Consider the following 21,994-nt stretch of genomic DNA (forward strand, 5'->3'; position numbering starts at 1 on the left):
AGTACTGACAGGCTGCAATAAGGTCTCCCCGGAGCCTTCTCTTCTCCAGGCTGAACAACCACAACTCTCTCAGCCTGTCCCCACAGGAGAGGTGCTCCACCCCTCTGATCATTTTTGTGGCCCTCCTCTGGGCCCGCTCCACTTTAGGAAAACCCTAAGCTTAGGAACGACTTCAGTAATACTTCTGTTTGCTCCCACCCTCCTACATACAAAAAGAGTCACTCTCTGAATATATGAGATCAGTACACGAGACTGCATGTCTTGTTCTTAAAACAGCAGACAAAACAAAGGTAGGTGAAGGAAGAGGAGAGGCATTTAACACACAGAGCTGTTACTTCTCTTTCAGAAACGTGTTCATAACCTGCCAGTGTTTCTGGCAGTGGAGTTTGCCAGAGGAGACCAGCTCCACAGCCTTTAGAGGTGGCTTTGCAGGGGATACACCACTGGGTTGCTCATCCTTCTTGTCTGTGTCTGATAATAACAGGATAACCTGCGTTTATTTCACTAAAAGACTTCACTGGCAGTTGTGGCAGGATCCAGGGTCACCCAGAGCTTTGAAGTGAGAGAAAAGACACCTTTGCCTGAAAAACAGGAAGTGGAAACTACTGTGGGCCATGTGATTTCTAATGGTTTCAAGCAGTGTAGTTTACTGGAGCACAAAGCAGAACAAACACACTGTTGAGCTAAAGAACTCGGGCAGGTGAGGCAGGTAAAAATAAGAGGGTTGACAAAAACCAGATCCTGCCCGCAGAGACCTTTTTTTCCATCTTGGTCTCTATCTAGCAATTTTCAGAGGCTTCCTGGGATGCAATGTCAAAAAGTCTCTGTCTCCCACCTATTTTCCGTGTGTCATAGCTATGTTGGCCTTCTGGGCTATTTCTCATCTCTAGATCTGCTGCAAACTCCAGCCTGACCATCCCTGCTTCCAAGTGTCTCCCTGGCACAAACACACTTCATCTCAAGAAAGGAGGGCTGCCACCCCTTGTCAAACACCTGCTGGTTGTCCCTGCCTGCTCCCCCTTCTCTTGCCACATTGCTGTAGTGAGCCCATAACACACGTAAGATGGCAGCAAACAAAAGACACATAATCACTGCCAGAAAGGCCAAGGTCAGTCCTATTTCTTTGATGTCAAAGATGCAAGTGTTTCCTGTTGCTTTTTAACGTGCTGAGCAGTAAGAAGTGCTTTGGCATAAAATTTTGCTTACAAGGAAAGAACACTTGGGGTCTGAGGCATCTGGTCCGTACTGGTCTGTACTGGTAATTTATTGCAAAGGAAGAGAGCATGTGGATCCCAGGTACTCTGCTCCAAGTGCATAATTATCATGCCTTGGGATGGGATAGCTTCTTGCACTTTAAGAACAGATTATATGGCACCCTCTGTTTCATTTGGACTGAAGGTGTCAGTGTGGATAGCTGATATGCTGTCAGGTCCCACAACAGTTTATTTAGCAGTAACTTCCTTGTGTCAACAGGTCTCAAGCATTTATGACTTAAAGAAAGAGCACTGCAGGTCCAGAAATCTCCCCCTAGCCTGAGGAGGAAGGAAAATACATCTTGGATCTATCATTTGCCGCTTGCCACCATGACGTCAGCTCGGGGCTGAACTCTCTACCTGTGGCTGGGACCTTAAATGAGCTAACGAGAGAATAGAAAAGCACTTTCTCTTAGGTTTAGCAGCAAGTGGCAGCAGCAACAGAAGCAGCAATGAGACGCCATGTATTCCTCGCTGTGTTGCTCAGCCTGCTGGTGAGCCTTTCAAAAGGTAAGAAACACTATCTTCTGTTTTGGTATTTATCAGGGCAGCTATTCTGTGGCAGTGAATGGATTGCTTAGTACTTTCAGCAGCTGCTGAGATGCTGGAGGTCAGTGATGCTACACAATTCAGCATGTCTAGATTTTGATTAAGTAACAATGAAAAATGTCACTGAAAGCCAACAGTTTTCCTTATTCGCAGAACAATGCAAAATCACTGGTGCTTGTGATTAACCTAATTTAGCCTATTCCAAGACCAGTTTTCAGGACCTGCACGCTAAACTCAGGTAATTCAAGCTCTATTACAGTCATAACAAAAGGTATGACTGTTCCACTCCAGTACCCAGGGAAAGGAGTGCTGCTGCTGGCCTTCTGGCCGGAGGCTGCTTAAACAATCAGTCTGGAAAGCAGCGCTGCCTGAGCTGGCTCACAGAGCATTCATTCCCTCCTGTTGAAATTAACTAACGGGAACTTCACCAACGACTCGGGTGGCGGACAGTTGCACTGTGGTCTGTTCAAACTGAAGGGCAGGTGTCATTCCTTAAGCCACTTACTACTTTTTCGGGCATCGTGGCAAACTTGGTAGTTGTGGGCCAGAGCCTCCACCCAAACTTGCCTGTCCCTGATATTCAGTGACAGATAGGAGGAAGAGAAGGGATTAGCAGAAGCAGAGTTCATGCAACTATATGGAGAGTTTTGTGGCGACTTGAAGCTGTGAGAGGACAGAAACTCCCAGCTAATATGGCGATAAAGTTACAGAGATATGAGACAAATTAAGACCTTCACTGATGCTGATAAGCTTGCAAGTGGTGAGAGATGGTTGTGGATCTCTGTTGTCTAGTGTGAGTGAACACATGTGTTTCCAGCAACATCTACAACACGCCATGGACCAATTTTTAGCTATAAATGACAAGCATAGAAATCTTCGAGACTGGTTTTCTGTTTGGAGGCTTGTGGGTAACAACAAAACGTGAAAAACCTTGACCCAAGAGATTACTTTTGCTTGCTTGAACAGACTTTGTGTCAGGATGGGCCTGCCCAGAAACCTTTTTTGTTTTAAGCAGACACTGTAAAAGCTTTGCAGGATGTGTCCGTTTGAATAGTACTGGCAAAGGCCCTGCCCTGCTCAGCAGCCAGATGTCTGTTATTCCGCTAAATGCCTAAGTCTATTAACACATCCTGTTTCCTTACACAGAAGGTTGGGTCTAGGCAGGCAGAGCCATAAAATAACCACCTTTGCTTAGGTTACCTTTGACAAGTCCATCAGCAAGGTTTAATTGCAGCTCATGTACTCTGCTGTTGCCACAGAAGTGATTCTTCTGGGATCCAAAGAGTAGTAGTCCTGGGCAACTGTTAGCCAGAGCCTCTACAAGGCTAACAGTTGTTGTAGACTAAGGACTAGTGCTGTAAGAGGTTACTGCCCCAACATCCATTCTGAGAAGGCAATCTAAACAATGCTCCAAAACCAAGGCCTGTGGCCAGCATAGATTTATATTACCGTGGTTATAGGAAAAATGTACATTTCTTAACATTGACCAGGGAACAAATAATGCTGCCTATAAGACGCAGTGACCAGCAGACACAGATTCGGCAGAGAACTGACACAATTGCTCTTGCTTCCCCTTCACCTAGAGAAGACTAATGAATTACTTCAGGCATTGACTTTTTGGTGTGCCTTTTCTACATGACCTTTATTGATCAGAAGAAAAAAGTTTATAAAGTTCGCCTCACTTTGGATTTTAAAAGACCTACAGAGCTCTTGAAAAGTGGGGTCTATTTTTCAAATGTCTGTTGAGTTTTGCAATATTTTTTTTAATATATCAGCTATAAGAGAGCGTTACTGCCAAGGGTTTTAGGCAGAAATACATGTCTTCCAGCTGCATGCTGTTAATGACTAAGATTGCAGCAGCATTAACTGAGAGTAAATACCTTTATTCCTCACTGATATATTAACTAATTCATATTAAAGTTGGATCATATGATCCAGACTGGTCATTTGTCAGTATCACACATTTATCAGCAAAGCTGTTTTATTTGTTCCCCTTATTTCTAGACAAAAAAAACCCCCCAAACATTCCTTATATCAAGAGATAAGAATGACTCAGTTTAAATATGAAATAAACATCCTAAAAATAAATAGATAAAATACTTCAGAAGAGTATAAACACAGTAACAGGTAATGCTAAAACCAAATGCGAGGAAAATTTTCTTCAACCATTGTCTGGTATCAGCCAGGTTTCTCTTTATTTGGAAAGAATTACAACAAGAAAGGAAAAGAATGACAAAAAATTATAATGTCATAACTGCATGGAAGCGTAGTCCTGGAAATAGGGTCTTGATTACCACTGATGATAATTTAGCAGAATATGCATACTTTGAATAAAAGTGCTCTGCTTTCAATGTCCACTTGAATTTGTTACAGCATAGAAGGTGTTAGAAAAGGCAGTCATTATTTCACTGTTGCTCTGAAAGAGTCCATATAGTGTTTTTAATGATGCTTGTCCTGAGACCACCTTCCATAGTTGCAAAATATCCGTATATCTTGCAGCGAATGTATTTTTTGTGGATTTAGCTGAAGTCTAGAGCAGAATCTAGAGAGTCACTACGAACATGTTAACTGCAGAGTGCAATGTCATATAAATCTAATTAAAAACTGCAACTACTGAAGATGCATGATGGTAAAAATCACTGCTTGTTTCAGGAATGAGAAAAGCAAATTGGCATAGCAATAGAATGGGATGCCCCTAACCCTGCTCTAGCAGCCAGCATTGGTTGTGTGGTGCTGCCTTGGGAAGGCGGAGGGAGCTTTCCTGCAAGGAAACGTGCGTGTGCCGGCAAATCAGCATGCCACAGTCACTTAGAGGAGAAAGGCAGGAAGGGTATAAAACTCCTAGTGCTGGGAAGGAGCCATATGCCAGGATGTGGGAGAAGGATAACAAGGGAAAGCATGACACCAATGAGGCATGGGGACAGCCCAAAGGCAGGGCAAGGCTGCCCAGGGCTGTGGCTGCTCAGCCCCATGCAGGTCCCCCACTTACCTACTCCGAGGTTGTCCTGCACACACAGAGCCGGGTGTGGTGGCCATGCTGGTAGTCCCAGTACGCTGCGAGGCTGAGCCCACCGGATCGCTGGTGCCCTGGGTTTTGGGCTACAGTCTGCCACACTGAGCGCGCTTCCGTGCTACGGACGGCATCACAGTGGCCAGGGCACCCTCGGTGGAGAGGGAGAGCTGCGGAGGTGCTAAGGGGAGGCCAGGCTGACCCCCGATCCGGAGTGGCTGGAGATTTGAGTTCCCCAAGATGCTTCCTCCACACAACACTAAGCACTGCTGACATCTCTCTTGTTTTTCCCTTCATCAGAAGACAACACTGGAACAGCTACTGCCACACCTGAGCCGACAACCCAAAGAACTACAGGTAAGGACCAAAAATACCTCAGGTGGCCCATTATAAGGACAGGTTGGAGTAATTCATTCCCAGGGAGCTCTGCAGCCTGCACAGGCAAGCATGTATTCCCCTGCCTGGGTTTCCCTGTTTCTTTCTTGGCGAAGTTGCAGAGCCCAGATCAAGTCTGCATCTCCCTTCCTGCCTCCCTACCCTGACCCTCCTGCTCTTTGCTGCAAGAGGAAAGTGTTGATGATGATTTCAGGAACCCTGTCCCCTCCCGCATGGTTCCTCCTTGAACAGACCTCAGGACTCACATCAGTTTCTCACATCCTTGCCATGCAGGAACAGTTGCTCTTCACCGTATTCCCAAAATGGTGTGGCCAAGCAGGCCATCATGGGTAGCCTGTTCACGGGCTGGTGGGTGCCCTCAGCCTTCTCTGGCAGCTGGTGCTGTCTGTGTGGTGCTGCCTTGGGTGGGTGGAGGCAGCTTTGCCTCAAGGAGATTTGTGTGCTGGTGGCTGAGACAGCTGTGGCCAGAGAGTGCAGCCGAGCTGGGAGCAACACGCTGCCCCTGCGAGGCACACGCTGAAGCCCAGGGATTTGGGGGAGAGAGGCCATGGACATATAAGACTGCACAGGCATCGCAGCCAGGGAGAGCCTAAAGGCAGGGCAAGGCTGCCCTGGCTGTGGCTGCTCAGCTCCATGCAGGTCCCCTACTTCCTACTCAGAGGTTGTCCTCCATACACAGAGTTCCCCAAATCTTTTCCTCCACACAACACTAAGCACTGCTGACATCTCTCTTCTTTTTCCCTTCATCAGAAAACAACACTGGAACAGCTACTGCCACACCTGAGCCGACAACCCCAATAACTGCAGGTAAGGACCAAAAATCCCCCAGGAAGCCTGTTATAAGGACAGGTTGGAATAACTCATTCCCAGGAAGCTCTGCAGCCTGCACAGGCAAGCGTGTGTTCCCCTGCCCGGGTTTCCCCCAGTTTCTTTCCTGGCGGAGTTGCAGAGCCCAAATCAAGTCTGCATCTCCTTTCCTGCCTTCCTACCCTGACCCTCCTGCCTAAAGGCAGCGCAAGGCTGCCCAGGGCTGTGGCTGCTCAGCCCCATGCAGGTCCCCCACTTACCTACTCAGAGGTTGTCCTGCACACACAGAGCCGGGTGTGGTGGCCATGCTGGTAGTCCCAGTACGCTGCGAGGCTGAGCCCACCGGATCGCTGGTGCCCTGGGTTTTGGGCTACAGTCTGCCACACTGAGCGCGCTTCCATGCTACGGACGGCATCACAGTGGCCAGGGCACCCTCGGTGGAGAGGGAGAGCTGCGGAGGTGCTAAGGGGAGGCCAGGCTGACCCCCGATCCGGAGTGGCTGGAGATTTGAGTTCCCCAAGATGCTTCCTCCACACAACACTAAGCACTGCTGACATCTCTCTTCTTTTTCCCTTCATCAGAAGACAACACTGGAACAGCTACTGCCACACCTGAGCCGACAACCCCAATAACTGCAGGTAAGGACCAAAAATCCCCCAGGAAGCCTGTTATAAGGACAGGTTGGAATAACTCATTCCCAGGAAGCTCTGCAGCCTGCACAGGCAAGCGTGTGTTCCCCTGCCCGGGTTTCCCCCAGTTTCTTTCCTGGCGGAGTTGCAGAGCCCAGATCAAGTCTGCATCTCCTTTCCTGCCTCCCTACCCTGACCCTCCTGCTCTTTGCTGCAAGAGGAAAGTGTTGATGATGATTTCAGGAACCCTGTCCCCTCCTGCATGGTGCTTCCTTGAAGAGACCTCAGGACCCACATCAGTTTCTCACATCCTTGCCATGCAGCAACAGTTGTTGTTTCACAGGTTTCTCCTCTCCACTCTTCCATCTTTTCCTGCTGGCCTTTGGTGCAAGGGGGAAAGTGTTGAGGGAAGATTTGAAGAGGCAGCTCTTTTCCTGCTTGGTTCCTTTGTCTCCTGCATCAGTTGTGGGTGCAAGAGGAGCTCTGGAGACAAGATGTCCAGGGCAACCCCGTTACCAGGCCCTGCAGTGAATTTTTCCTGTGCCTGCCTGGAGCACGGGCAGGGTGGGAGCCAGAGCATGCACCGGAGCATGGGGCTGAGTGTCTGGTTCTGTGACTGGTGGCCACAGAGTGGTCCCTCCCAGTAATCCTCTATGCCCCGCCAAGTCCCCATCCTAGTGAGACGTTCCAGGGGAGACAAAGAGCTCCCAGCCAATGCTGTGTCTCCCCTCCATTCTTTCCTGCTGGCCTTTGCTGTAGAGGGGAAAGTGTTGGGGATGATTTCACAAGTGTTGCATTCTGCTTGGGGTGTCTGCCTCCAGAAAAAGAATTTGGCTTCAGTAGGAGCTCTGGAAACACAATATCTGGAGCTAAGCCCTCTAGACAGTGAAACATCATTAAGTGTTTTCCTTTCCGCTTTTTGGGGATGAAAGAGATGTACTTTATTTTCCCCAATTTGCACAGAAAGTGTCTCATCTCGTAGAACGTACCTGTGGAGTTAAGTGAAAGAAACCAGGCAGGGTGAAAACCAGAATTTGATGACTTGGAAGAGAACTGTAATTGCTATCCTACATATAACATATTGAAATATAACTTTTAATTACTTATATATGTATAGATTTGAAACATACTTTAAAATCCTTAGAGAATACATAATTACTTAGGAAAAATACAGCTGTGACCATTGTAGGCAAAAAGCGTACCCTATGAAAACTTAAATTTAAAATACATTTGAGATTATTCTAATGTCCTACTGCTCCCTAGATTTCTAACTTCTGGTGGACCTGCTATCACATCTTTCTAAGAACTTTCTCCTTTCTATTGCTGTGCGTATTTCCAGGCTAGCCTCTCACAGGATGATTTTCAAGGAAGGATTAGCTGGAAGTTTTCCTATAGCGCTATTAGTCTTCCAAGTGTTTAAATGTGTTGGAGTTGAAGAGGATGTGGGTTGGCTCAGAACAGAGGCATAAGCCACAGGATGGTCTGGATACACTGAAAATGCTGTGGGGGTGAAAATAAGAACCTTGCCCGTGTCTTGGGGTGGCAATGACAAGCTTGGCGTTGGGGGAGAGGGAGAGATGTGTGGAGCCTGCAGAGCTTTTGGACAGAGAAAAATTGCAAGGATAGGGCAAATCAAGTGGAAAGAGAGGTTGCTAGAGAAGAGCTATCACAGGCGGGCGTGCAGAGTAAGTCACACTGAGCAACAGGTTGCAGGAAATAAGGGCAAGGCACTGGCTAGAGTACACAGCAAGGTAGAAGCAGGTTTGGGAAAGGTTTTGAGGCATCATACCATGCTGCCATCGGTGGCCTCAGTGTAACCAAGACACTGACAGGGCTGCCATATTAAGTTATTTTCCCTTTTCTGGGAACGAACACAACATCATCTTCAGCAGCAACTCCAGCAAGTAAGTAGAAGGCGGCAGTCAGCACAAATCCACAAAGTTTTGCTGCTGTAGAAGTACGGTATAGTGGCCAGTTAACATAGTTTGTCATATTATGACGACAGCTGTAAGCCCTGCAACAAATTCCTTAGCAGCATACTCTGATATCTGTTGAGGTATGTATACTATGATGATTAACTTGGGAGCCTTCATTTTATTAATGTGTCTGCAGTAAAGGACCCAATCATAACACTATATTATAATAAGGCAAGTACGTATCAGTGCAGTATTAAAGATGCACAGGCTATTGTAGTCTGCCTTTTTCTAACTTAGACACTGATTTTGGCAGCCTCAATATACTTTTTTGTTTGTTTTGGTTTTAGTTGTGTTAAGTAGAGCTAGATTGTGAATGCTCAATATGACAGACTATGAATTTCAGCCTTACTCTTTGTCCTTACTGCAATATCCTGCTGAACTGTGTAGGGAAAACATTTACTATATAGACATTAAACAAGCAAGACATAGCCATGTGCTCTTTAATTCCATCTATACTCTATAAAACATAGCTGGTAGTTTCTTTTAGTAGAAGCATATATGAACTATTTAATACATGAACTACTTTATATATGGACTAGCTATTGCAATTTCATAGTAATCCTGACGTTAATGTCTTTCATCTTTTTATCAGGGGGCTTGTGCAACTCAAACCCTTGTGGAACAGATTTGGCTAAATGTATTGCTTTATACAGCAATTTTACCTGCCAGTGCCAATATGGATTCTACTACAGAGAGAACAATTGTCACCCAGGTGAGTTGCAGAAAGGCAATCTATATTTTCTGTTATTTCACAGGTAACTGCTTAGGTGAATTTTTTCCCCCATATCTCTTGTTCTCCTGTTATAACTGAAAACAATCAGTCTGGGAAAGTGACTGCTGAATAATGCCTTGCTTTGCAGACAGCCACAGCTACAATGACCTAGATTGTTATCTCACAAAACAGTAACAGCCAAAGAGGTCAACGTGCTAGGAGAAGAAGATGAGCTCCGTCAGGGGGGCTGGAGATTAAAATAAGTGAAAAGCAGGAAAAAATACAAGTGTAAACCTGACATCAATATTAATGGCCAGGATTTAAAAAGGCCCAAACCTATGAACACCTCTGAACAACCGGCTTGATTTTCCCTATTGCTAGACACTTCATCACAGTCCTGTTGAAATGCCTCTCTGAGATGCTGCTGAAGGCCAAGCGTGTGAGCAAATGGGGCTAATTAAGTGCCGGCAAGCACGATTCTCAAATTTACTTGTAAGCCTAAAGAAGCAGGTAGACACTGAATCACTTTCCCACTATGGTGAACCATGTTAGATACTTAATGGCTGCAAATTTGGAGTCCTTAATATAGGTATTTTCTCACTAAATGCTGTAATACCTTAGATGGAGTCTTTTGTTAGCTTCAGGCCACGCTTACAGTTTAATGCTATTCAGTTTCATAGTCTGGACATCTTGATTGAGCCCAGAATCCTGCATGCTTCCCAGGTAGACAGAACACGTCCCCCATTATGGCTGAATTGATTAAGCAAACATTTGTCCCCTACTGATTCATCCAGTATATGAAAAATAGCACCGATTGATTTCTGCATTGAATTTCCCCATCTCTGGAGGCTGGAGAACTCTAAGGTGAAACCTGACTTACTTGAATGCTTTCTGATTAATTAATATTCTCTGTTCTCATTCCAGGGCAAATATTCCCATGGGTCATTACGCTGAATGAATCTTACAGTGATAGTTTTCCAAATGTAAATTCCAAGGAGTATGAAGAGATGTTCCAAAATATAACAATGTTTGTGAGTGTGACGATGGTTTTGTTTTGTTTTGTTTTTTCCCCCTGTATATTTAATGCTATCTTGAATGTCATGCAGACAGAGGGGATACACGCTGCCTAGAATAGGCTAGAATGTGTAGCCTAGAATAGTTTCACTCAAGAAACCTACTTCTTTCAAAGACTGATTCGCACTAGTTTAGACCTATTCATAAAAGACTTGAATTTTGCCCTCAGATGAGTACATGTGTGGCTCTTGTTGAAGTGAGGGGATGTACCTGAAATAAGTAATATCTTAATTTTCAGTGCCAATTCTACTTTGGGAAGTTCTCACGTAAATTGCTCTGTATCTTTCACCATTCCCTCTCCAGAAACCATGGGGCTGAGCGAGGTTTTGCAACCCATTTAGTTTCTGATTAAATGTAAAAATGAACAATTTTTAATTATTTTTTTTTTAAAGAAAGCTATTGTTTCCACACTGCACAAACTTTTCAGAATGGCTGTCTAGCTGCGTCTAAATACCTAAATAATAAGCCTCTTCCATAAGCATACCAGTATTAGTATTTTAATGCTATTAGAGAAATGGATATTACACATTTTGAACATTCTATGACTATAGATAAAATATGGTAATGGATTTCCTGGAGAAATAAGATGAACAGTTTGATTTATACTGCCATGTTGAAACAAGTGGATTCGCTTATGTTTTTTTCTGGAAGCAAGGAAGAAGTAGTATGCAATTCTACCAGACAGCTGATAAAAAAAAAAATAAAATCACCAAATACTAATCAGAATTCATCAAAAAAGGTTATCACATTCTTCATGCTATTATGTCGCTTCCTATGAATGTTTTATTGGAAAGTAACAAAAAATTGTCCCTCCACAACGTTAAAAAATATTTTCCCCAATTTTTTTGTCCAATATTTTTTCATGACATGGCTACAGAATTGCACACTATGCAGCACTGGAATACATATGTAATAGTATGCAAAAGTGAAAATAGCATAGAAAATAATTTTTATTTTATTACAAAGAAGGATAGTTTATCTTTCATTGCAGCTGACCTAGACATCTTATCCTTTTCTCATGGTGCCTTCTGCTTGTGTGGCTGTTGGAGGCAGCTGCCTCCAGCAGTTGTTCCCTGCTTCACAGGGGATGAGGGAGGACGGTGACTTTCCTACTGACCCCATTCAACCTCCAGTGCTTTCATCAGCACTGTGCTTCTCCCCACAAGATCAACCCCTGATGATCCCACTTCACTGCATCTTAGGGACACATGGCATCTGTAAGGATGCCTACTTCTCCCTCTTCCCTCTACCTGTACGTAGGTTGGTACTGCAGAGACACCTTTCTAAGCGATGAGTCTGCAAGGGATTATCTGTAGGTATCCAGGCAACCAAACCTAATGCCCTGCCTGACGTTCATTGAGCTCATGTCTCTCCATCCCTCCACTGTTTTCCTATATTCCCTGTTCTACAGCACCACCCCACCGCTCCTCTTCTGCAATCCCTTGCATGATGGATATGACTGATCAGCTTGCTTTATTTGTACCTACTGTAGTGTGTTCTGGATTAAAACCACAGCTGACGCCTCAGCGCTTCCTATGATTTTGGTCTATGTTTCTGCTTGCCTTTAACTCCAATTCATTTATCTTTTGCAGTTTAACGAAGCCTTCAGCAATTACAATTTAACAGGCTTTGAACAGACTGTCATCATGAAAATTGAGTAAGTTTGACAGTTTGGATTTTGCACAGTGCGTGCTTCCCACACACCCCATTTTAAAGTGTTTTCCATGGAGTACTCAGTTCAAGACAGTATACGGGATGAGTTCAGTTCAGTACCCCTCCTGCTAAATGAGGCCATTCTTTTTGTATTTTTAAAGTTTCTGGGGTGCTGGCCCCATTTTTACCCCATGGATTTCCAATAAGTCTATGAAGTGGGCTGGCTGAGACAGCTCCACAGTGGATCTCCCACTTTTAGCACCATGTAGGATATAGCATTGTGCTACAACTAGCAATCCCTGTGATATCTGACATGCCTCTGAAATTGTAAGTTAACTCTGAGGTTCCTATGAACAGGTCCAACTTGGAGTCACAGTTTAAGAAACACCCTCATTGCAGCTCACTGCATCTCATCGTGCATTTGCTGGTCTCTCCTGACAGCAGGCTGAGCAAAGATGTTATTGAATTGGCTGTGGTAACTGTAGCTGTGGGCATAAGCCCTTTACTGATCTAGGCGGACACTGTAAGATGTCCCCCTCTTCCCATCCCCATCTGTTACAAGTTACTGTCCCCAGACCTCTGCCAGCTTTTCTGTGAGTGCTAACCCACATCCAGCAGAACTTGACATGTTAGCACACACAGCAGTGTAAACCCTTCCTGTGACCCCCATGGATTAAGCAGTTAAGCAGACTGTTGCTCTAGCAGGGTTGTGAGGGCAGTAACTTCCAGTAGAGTGGTTGTGACAAACATGTGGGGTGCAGTAACATCTTAAGGAGCTTCAGCAATCTACCACTTAAATGTGTTTGTGTGCATATCCCAGCAGCACAAAGTTCAGCTGAAGAACAAGGTTCTCCACCTCACACCCCAGGCAGATTGCTGTCCTGCTGAACCCAACCCAACTAGCATGCAGTTAGCGTAGGTACCTCGACATTTCAAACAGACCCTTCTGAATTCATTGCGGTCATACCCGGCATTATTCTCACCGTGCTTCAGGATGGGTTTTCCACATCATGCCTGGATGACACCACAGGCTGATGCGAGCCTGTAAAGGTTAGGGTCTAACAGGTGAGTTCCTCCAGACTGCAGCTGGTTTGAGATTAGCCCAGTAAAAAAAGATCAGTTGTGTGCCAACAGCACACAAAGGAGTGTTGTTGTTAGTATTAAATCCAACAGCCTTTACTTACCAGCTACCTATTTACATCTGGATCTACTGGAAAGATGGATTCCTAAGCAAGACATGAACTCATTTTCAGGTGTCTTAGCAGCTACCTACATTGTGGGATGAAAGAAGCTGGGGGAGAGAGGGAGGTTTGGCAGAAATATTCTTTTGTCTTTGCATCTAGCTTGCTATCCATATGGATTACGTGAGAATTTAAAATGACTCTATCTGTACTTTTCAGATCTCCAAAAAAAGTCAGATCTTCTCTTTCAACGAATATAACAGTGATAAACCTGTTTATGGAGGATGCATCTGTAAGCAATGAGACAGTTAGTTTGGCAATAAAAAATGCAACAGAAAAATCAGCCTTTGTCTCTTACTCCAGAGGTATGTAATTCCTTACTGTGGAACCAAATAATCAGCAGAAACAGAGGTTCCTATCTTCAAAGCTGGTTAGAACATTTCTGTGTTCAGCAAAGCCCATCAGAGCATAAACCTTGTTGATTTTAAGGAGCTGAATGTTCAGTCTTGGGTAATTTTGAAGACTCAACCATTCAGTGCTGAGCCTTTTTGCCTTATTAAGGCTTTCTACTTCCTGTGTAAAGGAGAGAAGGAAAATACTTATATCCAAGTAAGCAATGGCATGTTGACTTTAACCTGCTGAGTGTTAAGTGGCTGGAAAATCAGGACAAAATATATACAGACATATATTGTGCTTCTGAGAATAAGCAGGTATTTTACTGGCAAAACAGGATGAAACTCTCTTTAGACTTCTTCCATAATTAACCTTCGTAATTGAAATGAGGCCTCACTGATTAGTTACTGAGCTAAGTGATTCATTGGTCTAAATGAGTAAAGCCTTGTGTGACTAAAAGGGTGCTATTTGGAGAATGATTTTGTGAATAAAATATGAGGGTTTCCTCTTTCTTTTTTCTTCTTTTTTTTTTTCTTTGCAATATGCTCCTATTTTGAAATCAACTTTCACAAAAGGTGTAGCTAATAATTAAGGGAGTCCATTTAATGGCTTATGGCCTGAGTTCGGTCTCTGAAGGTGACTGTATCCACCTCAACCAGGGCATTTTCTGTGTGCTAGTCCTAAACATGAGGCGGAAATAGAAAAAAACCTGAGAGCTCACAAAGCACCAGTGCAATCACATCCCTCCACTGCATGCCACCCATTGAGCTTTGTAATGCGTCGCTGCCACTGGGTTGTGGATCTAAAGAGCAACATGCCGGGCAAACAGCATACTAATACTGCTCATTAAATGAGCTGCATGCTCATAAACCTTTATATCTATGTAGAACTGTATGGGATCTGGGCCTCACAGTTCAGCTGTAGAAAAAAACAAGGGAATAGTGCTGGGTTTTTCCTATAGTTTTTTTAAGGTGAGTCAGAAAGTCAGTGTTCTGTATACAAACTTATGGGTAGAATTTCTCCCTTCACGGACTTTGGGGCCGGAAGGTTTGCAGGCAGTGTAGGAGGTTGAGAAACAGAAGGTCAGAAGATGGAATGGGAACAGAACCTTAACTGGTAAAGAGCAAGGGAAAAGAAAGGGCTGGTCCATATGCCTGCAGTATAGATGACCCCCCAAAAAAGACTGTTTTTTTTCAGAATTGCTAAATAATTGGTTTATGATGTATGGAGCAAATGCACTGCTTTCTATGAAATTATATTATTAGAACTCAGTTTTCTTCCTGACTATTTCTCTTTTAAAGGTGCAAGCTATTGTGAGGGCTTTAACTGTGATACCAGAACCACAGAGTGCAAAGAAAAAATGTTTCCTACATGCGAATGCAAAAGTAATTTCTCACGTACAGAATGGGATGTTCTTTCTTGTTCAGGTAAGAACCTTGCTACTTTATCTATCCCTGATCTGATTATTCCCTGTCTCAGTTCCTTTTTGAAAAGGACGCTTTGCAAATGTGCCGACATCTAAAAATCAGGGAATGTGTGTCTTATTAAGAAAGCCATAGAAAGACATTCTCACGTTTCACTTTAAACACATCCATAACTCTATTCCAGTAGAATAAACTACTAAAGCCTGAGAAAATTATCACTGAAACCAGCGAGTAAGGAACTCCCTAAATGCATTGTTAAACTCTTGGTAAGAATTGAAACCTAAATAGGTAAAGGATGGAACAAATTGAATCCTATATTCACAGCCTTTTCTGCTAGGGCATATATTGGGAATAAATTCTACATGCTACCTGGAGGCAGCTATGGGGACACTGACACAACTGGAAATCTCATGATGCACTACAAGGATCTGTTAAGACTCCGTTCCTTGCTGGTAGTTCTAGGATTGCATTACCTGTGTTTAGAAAAGTTTTTGTGGGAAGAATGATTTATGTGATTTTTAGGAGCTGTTAGGTGTTGGGGTTTATTTGCATGTTGGTTTTGAATCTTTTAATGAGTACTCTATTTATATTTTTAGTTATCCTCTCCAGCACTGAGATGTGCCTTATTTTCTTATGAAAACTAAAATTTTTACGCTACAGAAAAAAAGGTCTAAGATATGAGATTTTAAGAAAAACAACAAATATTACAAACACTCATGATAAAATCATGAAAGATGACTACAATAAAGGCCAGTGAGATGTGATCCAGTGTAGGCTTTTGTGGCCCTTAACCTGTCTAAATCTGATCCAGTTTTAGATCAGTTGCAATACAAATCATCTGCTGTGAAACCAAACTGCAGCCTAGACACATTTCCATTCTGATGAAGCTGGGTGGTTTAAACAACGATCTTTTACTTTAAATTTTGTGCTTTTGTATTTCAGTTTCTGTTCTACATAGGTATAGACCTAAAGAAGCCATTCTGGTGCTTCGAAGCACTACAAAGTAGTGTGTTTTTACAGTGAAAAAAAAAAAACAAAACCAAAACAAAACAAAAAAAGGAGACGGAATTTTCTCCAGTGTTGATTTTTTTGAGGTTATCTTCAATTCACTCTGTATTTTTTCCCTCTGAAAATACAGATTGCAGTAAAGACTGTTCTGGTGAAGAAAATAAGTACTGTGCAAAAGAAGAAGGGGTTCCAACATGCAAATGCATGCCTAACTTTGAAAAAAAGAATGAAAAATGTGTATTGTGAGTACTCAGATTTTTCTTGTGTTCCTATGTTCTAGGCAAAGAGAGGGGAGAAGAACATCTAACAGAGGGTTGCCCTCAATCTAGAACAGCCTGCAGCTATGTGAATCAGAGAGGTGCCTCAGGTGGTTAGCACAAGTTATAGCATTTTAACTGCTTGGCGTTAGCCATTGGTGTGCACTCATAACACCTCTGAGGAAAGTCAGGGAGATCCAAGATGATCTGTGAGTCAGTGAAGAGGGTAAACTAATTCACATTTATTTTGTGGATTGCCCACATAAACAGAACTATTCCCTCAAAGTAACTGAGTCAGGAGAACTAGTATGTTTAAGCATTTAGTAAGCAACAAGCATTAGAGCAAGACTTGCCTTAAATCCCTGGAAAGTTGCCACTGAAATCAGTGGAGACTCTGTCTCCTGATAACTTTCAGACCTATGATATTTTGTCTTGGTTTTCTCTCTGCGGGTATTTCTGTCAATTCAGGATCAGAACAGAGCAGTGGTGTTAGCTGCTGAAGCTGAGTGAGTGACTGGTTGTGCTCTGCTCCCATGGATAGGCAGAGGGACCTTACTACCCATATCCATGAATTCAGCTCTTTTTGTAGTTATTGCTGATACACACTGAACACTTCTTACCATAAAGTTGATGTATTTTAAATATAAGAAGATAATATGGGAGGGAGATAAAGAGCTGCCAGTCCTTTATAGACCTTATATTGAGGCTTTTGATAAAGACAATGGGTAGCAATTCCAAGGGGCTCAGAGGTGTAGGGCTTAGTTCTTTGGAGAAATTAGGCCGTTTTAACATTTTTCAGGCTGAGAACCTGAAACTTTGAGTGCCCACCTCACCAATCGTTCTGAAAATCTCAGATTGTTTTACTCAAAAACAATGAAACTAAAGAATTCAATATTAAGATAGCATTAAAGAAGAAACCTGTGATGAACACACCTTGTGGAGAAATTGCTGATAAAAAGTGGAAATATACTATTGTTTTGTGATCATCTGCTTTATCTTTCTTTTCTTTCTTTCCCCTTTTTTCTTTTTTCTGTCGTGTAGTTGTCCAGTGGGCTACTCTGGGGAGAACTGCAGTAACAGTAAGTACAAGAATTTCTGATTTTTAATTATAGCATGGAAAAATACCTGGTAATGTTTAATCTGCCTGAGATCAAAAAAATAACAAGTAGAAGCCTTTAGGGGTGCCACCATCCTGTAGTGGTACTAGGAAAATGTTAGAAAAAACTAAGTGAAATTCCACTGTTGCGGGCAGGGAAAAATTCTTGTTGAAACTCATGCTCAGAGAGACAGTGTATTTCCTCTAATGACCTCTGCATTAAGCCCAGTAGTTTTTAGTCAAACACAGGTTATTTGACAAAAAAGCATATAGTCCTCATCTAAAGACATGCAATGCAGCACCATTAATGGATATTTTCTCCTGCAATTCATGACTCCCTCTATTAAAATGTCAGTGGATTTACTCTCATTTGAAATGTTTCTGCTTTAATATCCAAACACTGGTTCTTGTTTGTGCTTTACCTTGCAAGCACTGCATAGTATCTAGTACTCTATACTCGTGAAGAGGTGATGGCCCTGATTGTGTTATCCCAGAATTGTAATCATGTGGACTAGCTAACCAGATGGGTCTTCCAAAGATTTTTCCTTTTTCTGAGTCAGTTTTGTGGCTGTTTGCTGCACCTTCTCCAGTTTCCTCCTTCATATAGATTAGGAGAGGATATTCTTCATACTTTCTAGTGTTTGCATGTGCCTAAATTCAGAACATCTAATACGGCCAAAAGCAAGTTGAAAACCAAATGTTTATGGTTCTTCACTTCTCATAACTCCTTTGGCTTTATTTGAGCAAAAGATATATCCTCCGCTGGTCCTTTGGAGTCTCACACTACTGCATTCTTAAACTTATACATGTTTAACATACCCATGTCTGCAGCTATGAGATCTTCAAGGGTTTGCTTCTGGTTTTGCCTAAAAGTTTTTGAAACTGGCTAATGGTAGTTGTAGTGCAGCATCCTGAATCTTGCCAGGTGTAAATGTTTTGCAGAAAGGATATTTTTCTTCACATGGGACATATTTTGCTAGAGAAAGTTCTGGGAATTTTAAGGCCTTTTATGTAAAGCAAATGAAAATGCTAAATTGGCACAAAATCAACACATTGTGAATTTAAACATGAATTTGGGACCTGCTAATGATAAACTCCATTAATAGCCTTATCTTCATATGGCATTTGGTTGGTTCTGATGTAAAAAGTTTGTCGTGCAATCACCAAGGGTAGTTTACACATGTGTTTGGTATAACAATCTTTCAAGAAATCATTTTCCCTGTTGTCTCGATGTATTCTCCTATGATTAAACGTGAGGCATCATCTGCTGGTAATGGCACAGTTGGTGGTTTCATGTTGTGTATCTCCAGTATAGGCATTCAGTGTATTAAATGGCAAACTCATAAATCCAGACTGGAATCTTCAAGTAGGTTGGGTAGCTCACAAACTCCTCACACCCTTTTCTTGAAATTATGCCTCGCGGGACACAATTATTATTTTTTTTTCCCCTTACCATGGCTATGCAGAGATAAGACTAGGTTTTAGTAGTAATTCCATTCACAGTTGAAGGAAGATATACAGAATACGTCTTCCTCCCTTGGTCATGCTGGTTTTGCAGCAAGATCAGTGAAAATGAATTTTCCTTGCCAAACATTTATTCAGATAAGGGATATTTATACAGTGTTCATAGTGCCACATAAAAGACACCTCAAATCAGTGTGCTTTATGTGCCTACGCCATGGGAAGAGCCTATTTGACACCTAACTGCATATTTTAGCAGCAATACCAGCTTAAGCAACCCATGCACCCTCCCAGTTGTTCCTGTTCCTCAGCTGTATCTATGCGTGAAGCCATTCAATGCATGGGAATAGGAACTTGAGCTGGGATCAAAATAGACATGCAGAAGAGACAGTCTTTAATGCAGATCAGTTCCTTAATTTACACCTTTCTGTGTCCATAGACAGTTGTACTGAGACAGCACCAGGAGCTTGGGAAACTTCCATGTTTCTTTTCTCTCTTTCTCGCTCTCTCTCTTCTCTCTTCCTTTCTTTCTTTTTCTCTCTCTCTCCCTTCCTCCCTTCCTCCCTTCCTCCCTTCCTCCCTTTTTTTGTCTTTTCTCTTCTTCCTTCTCTTTTTCTTTCCCTTTTTCTTTTTTTCTTTCTCTTTTTCTTTTTTTCTTTCTCTTTTTCTTTTTTTCTGTCTTTAATAGTAAGAGGACAGGGACAGGACTTGGTTTTCAGTATTTACCGTGAGTTTTCAATTGACGTTTCTTGTTTGTTTTGTTTTGTTTTTTTTTCAGATCGTGAACTCATCCTTATAATAGTGGGTACAGTGTTTGGAGCCATTATCCTGAGTTTAGTGGTAGCACTGTCTGTTGTTTCACTAAGGTAAGAGTATTTCTTACAGTTGAATAGAAGCTGCATTGCTGCATGTTCGTAGAGAACTAAGCAGAAATTTAGAGAGGGGCAGGGCTGTGAACGTGGTTGCATGCCTAGTTGGGCAGACAAGTTAATTTAAGTCATGTAGCGATTAGGATGTGGTTTTGCCTGTGTGCTCTTCCCAGAAGTATTTATTCTCTTGCTGTGAATTTGACTATGAAAGCTTCAGCCAAGTCTTGAAAATACATACCTGACCTAGAATCCAATCCAATCCTAATCCTGCCCTAGCCAGTACTCATATGGCATCTGGATGAGACTGAAGAAGAATGCTGATATCAGAAGACTGTGTGATCCAAATTCAGGCCCTCTGCAGTTTTCCCTGCTAGCACTTGGTCTCAAGGCCTGGCATGCCACTTTCAGCTCAATACAGGTGGCATTTCCAACCAAACATCTCTTTAAAGCTTGCTATTCCTGGTGTACTGGCAAATTCCCAATTGCAGTTGCACCTCTTCACTTCTCTCCACACAATAAATATAAAGCACTCAAGCAGCTCTTCTACCTTTGCTCTCAGTGCTGTCCTGGTAAAGATGCCTACAAGACCGCCCGCAGCAGGCGTAGCTCAGCAGTGGGTGCACAAGCTGGTGCTGAGTGTGTGTGCGATGTATGGGCTTGTGGTCACAGACAATTCAAATGCATCATTTGAGTGTACAGCTTTGGCTGCAGGCAGGAGGGCAACTTTTCTGAACTGGACGTAATGAATGCTTCGTTTCTTCCTCTGAATAGTCAGTTAGAGCTAGTGGTGGTTAAGGAAACCCCTTCACTGTAGGAACTAGTTGAAAGAAGTCCCCCTCTGTTTCTCCTAGCAGTTTAGCCCCATCTGTGATAAGAAAATCCAAACTTTGTAATATGTCATTGGTAACAAGGGTTTTGGAATAGGTATGCTAGAAAAATCCATTGCATGTTTCAGAACAGGAAATTCAAAACAAGCATTCAAAATAAGGTGGGAGTGGACAACTCAATACATTTGACTTACTCAATAAGTGAGGCACACTCAAATTTCTTCTAAAACCCCCTTTGTTCTTTCATTTCTTCTGAAGAGCCAAACACAAACAAGGTCCAGAGAAGAGGAGCCTGATAAAGCAGGGATATTCCAACCCAAATGCCTCTGATGATAGGCAGACCACAACGTTCCCCAGAGTCCAAACCACTTCTGGCCATGCGAACCCAGGATATCAGCCAAACAACCCTTATGAGAAGCATTCTGCAAATAGAGGTCATTTTCTGGAGAGGGATTATGATGATATGGTAAGTGTTTCACACAGGCCTACAGGAATTGTGTTCCTGAACTGTAGCGCTGTGGGCTACAGACATTGTTGGAACCTAAACTCCGCTCTGTCCATCCTCCCCTGATCTAGAAGGCCGAAGTAGTACAATGGCAACCAACCAACCAAGCCTCTGCATTGCAAAGGGGTGAAGTATATAGTGCCACGAAAAAGCTAGCACAGCTTTTGCATTGATATAGCCCAGGGGAGCCTGTTCAGCAGGGGAGTGTCATTAGCTGGAAGGTGTGTTCTGAAAAAAATGCCTGTTGTATCCTTGAACTCTGCAAGGGAGCTGCAGAAGGAGCAGGGGCTTGATATGATTGATTTGCAGGGTTCTGCATGCATCAAGTAAATAGGAAGCACATTGTCCATTCAAATCTCATTTAAATGACATTTTAGTTCCACCTCTGTGGTGCAAGAAACTACCCCTGTTTAGTGAAGAAAAATCTGTTTAACTGTAATACATTTATGTGTTTTGCAGAACTGAGGCCTAAACTGTGATAGAAGCAACACAGAAACCTGACGTTTAAAAAAACCACCCACTTTTAAAAAGCTGACAATTAAGAGAAGAAAACCATCTATTTTGTTAGTTGATTGATCAGATTCACATGGATTTTGGCCTTTCTAACTTTCCAAAGAACTCAGCTTTTCACTGATGAATGTCTGCTTGTTTGGTTTTCCTTGAGGGCTGGTGAAGGGGCTATCACGTGCAGTGTGCTACATGCTGAGCAATTCTGAGATAGGAGCTTTCTGACCCAGAGCTGCTCTTTATTTCTTTTCTTCTCTTCTCTTTCCTCATCCAAATTCTCTGTAGTACGAAGCATCACGGGAGCCTGAGGGCTTTAGGATGCAGAGTAGATACTAAGAGACCAAAGCCGTAGAAGGACGGATGACCATTGCAACAACGGGTCAGACCAAGCACTTTCACAGCCTCTC

At 42.9% G+C, this 21,994-nt stretch overlaps 1 protein-coding gene across 1 annotated transcript; it reads left to right on the forward strand.

Moving 5' to 3' along the window:
- Positions 1-1,705: 1,705 nt before the first annotated feature.
- On the forward strand, positions 1,706-21,923 carry MUC13 (mucin 13, cell surface associated). Its single transcript, XM_063341034.1, has 14 exons — positions 1,706-1,763; positions 5,113-5,169; positions 5,959-6,015; positions 6,597-6,653; positions 9,213-9,332; positions 10,257-10,363; positions 11,999-12,063; positions 13,460-13,605; positions 14,935-15,060; positions 16,196-16,307; positions 17,364-17,401; positions 19,658-19,745; positions 20,834-21,041; positions 21,873-21,923. The coding sequence occupies exons 1-14, from the start codon at positions 1,706-1,708 to the stop codon at positions 21,921-21,923; spliced, it is 1,290 nt and encodes a 429-aa protein (XP_063197104.1).
- Positions 21,924-21,994: the final 71 nt, after the last annotated feature.

Source organism: Chroicocephalus ridibundus, chromosome 7 (assembly GCF_963924245.1).
Source record: "Chroicocephalus ridibundus chromosome 7, bChrRid1.1, whole genome shotgun sequence".
NCBI classification, from domain to species: domain Eukaryota; kingdom Metazoa; phylum Chordata; class Aves; order Charadriiformes; family Laridae; genus Chroicocephalus; species Chroicocephalus ridibundus.

Excerpts from the sequence above, each read along its gene's own strand:
- MUC13 (XM_063341034.1), top strand. The coding sequence starts at position 1,706 with ATGAGACGCCATGTATTCCTCGCTGTGTTGCTCAGCCTGCTGGTGAGC. Across the intron at positions 1,764-5,112 it reads GCTGGTGAGCCTTTCAAAAG|AAGACAACACTGGAACAGCT; the intron begins GTAAGAAACACT and ends TCCCTTCATCAG. Across the intron at positions 16,308-17,363 it reads AAGAATGAAAAATGTGTATT|TTGTCCAGTGGGCTACTCTG; the intron begins GTGAGTACTCAG and ends TCTGTCGTGTAG.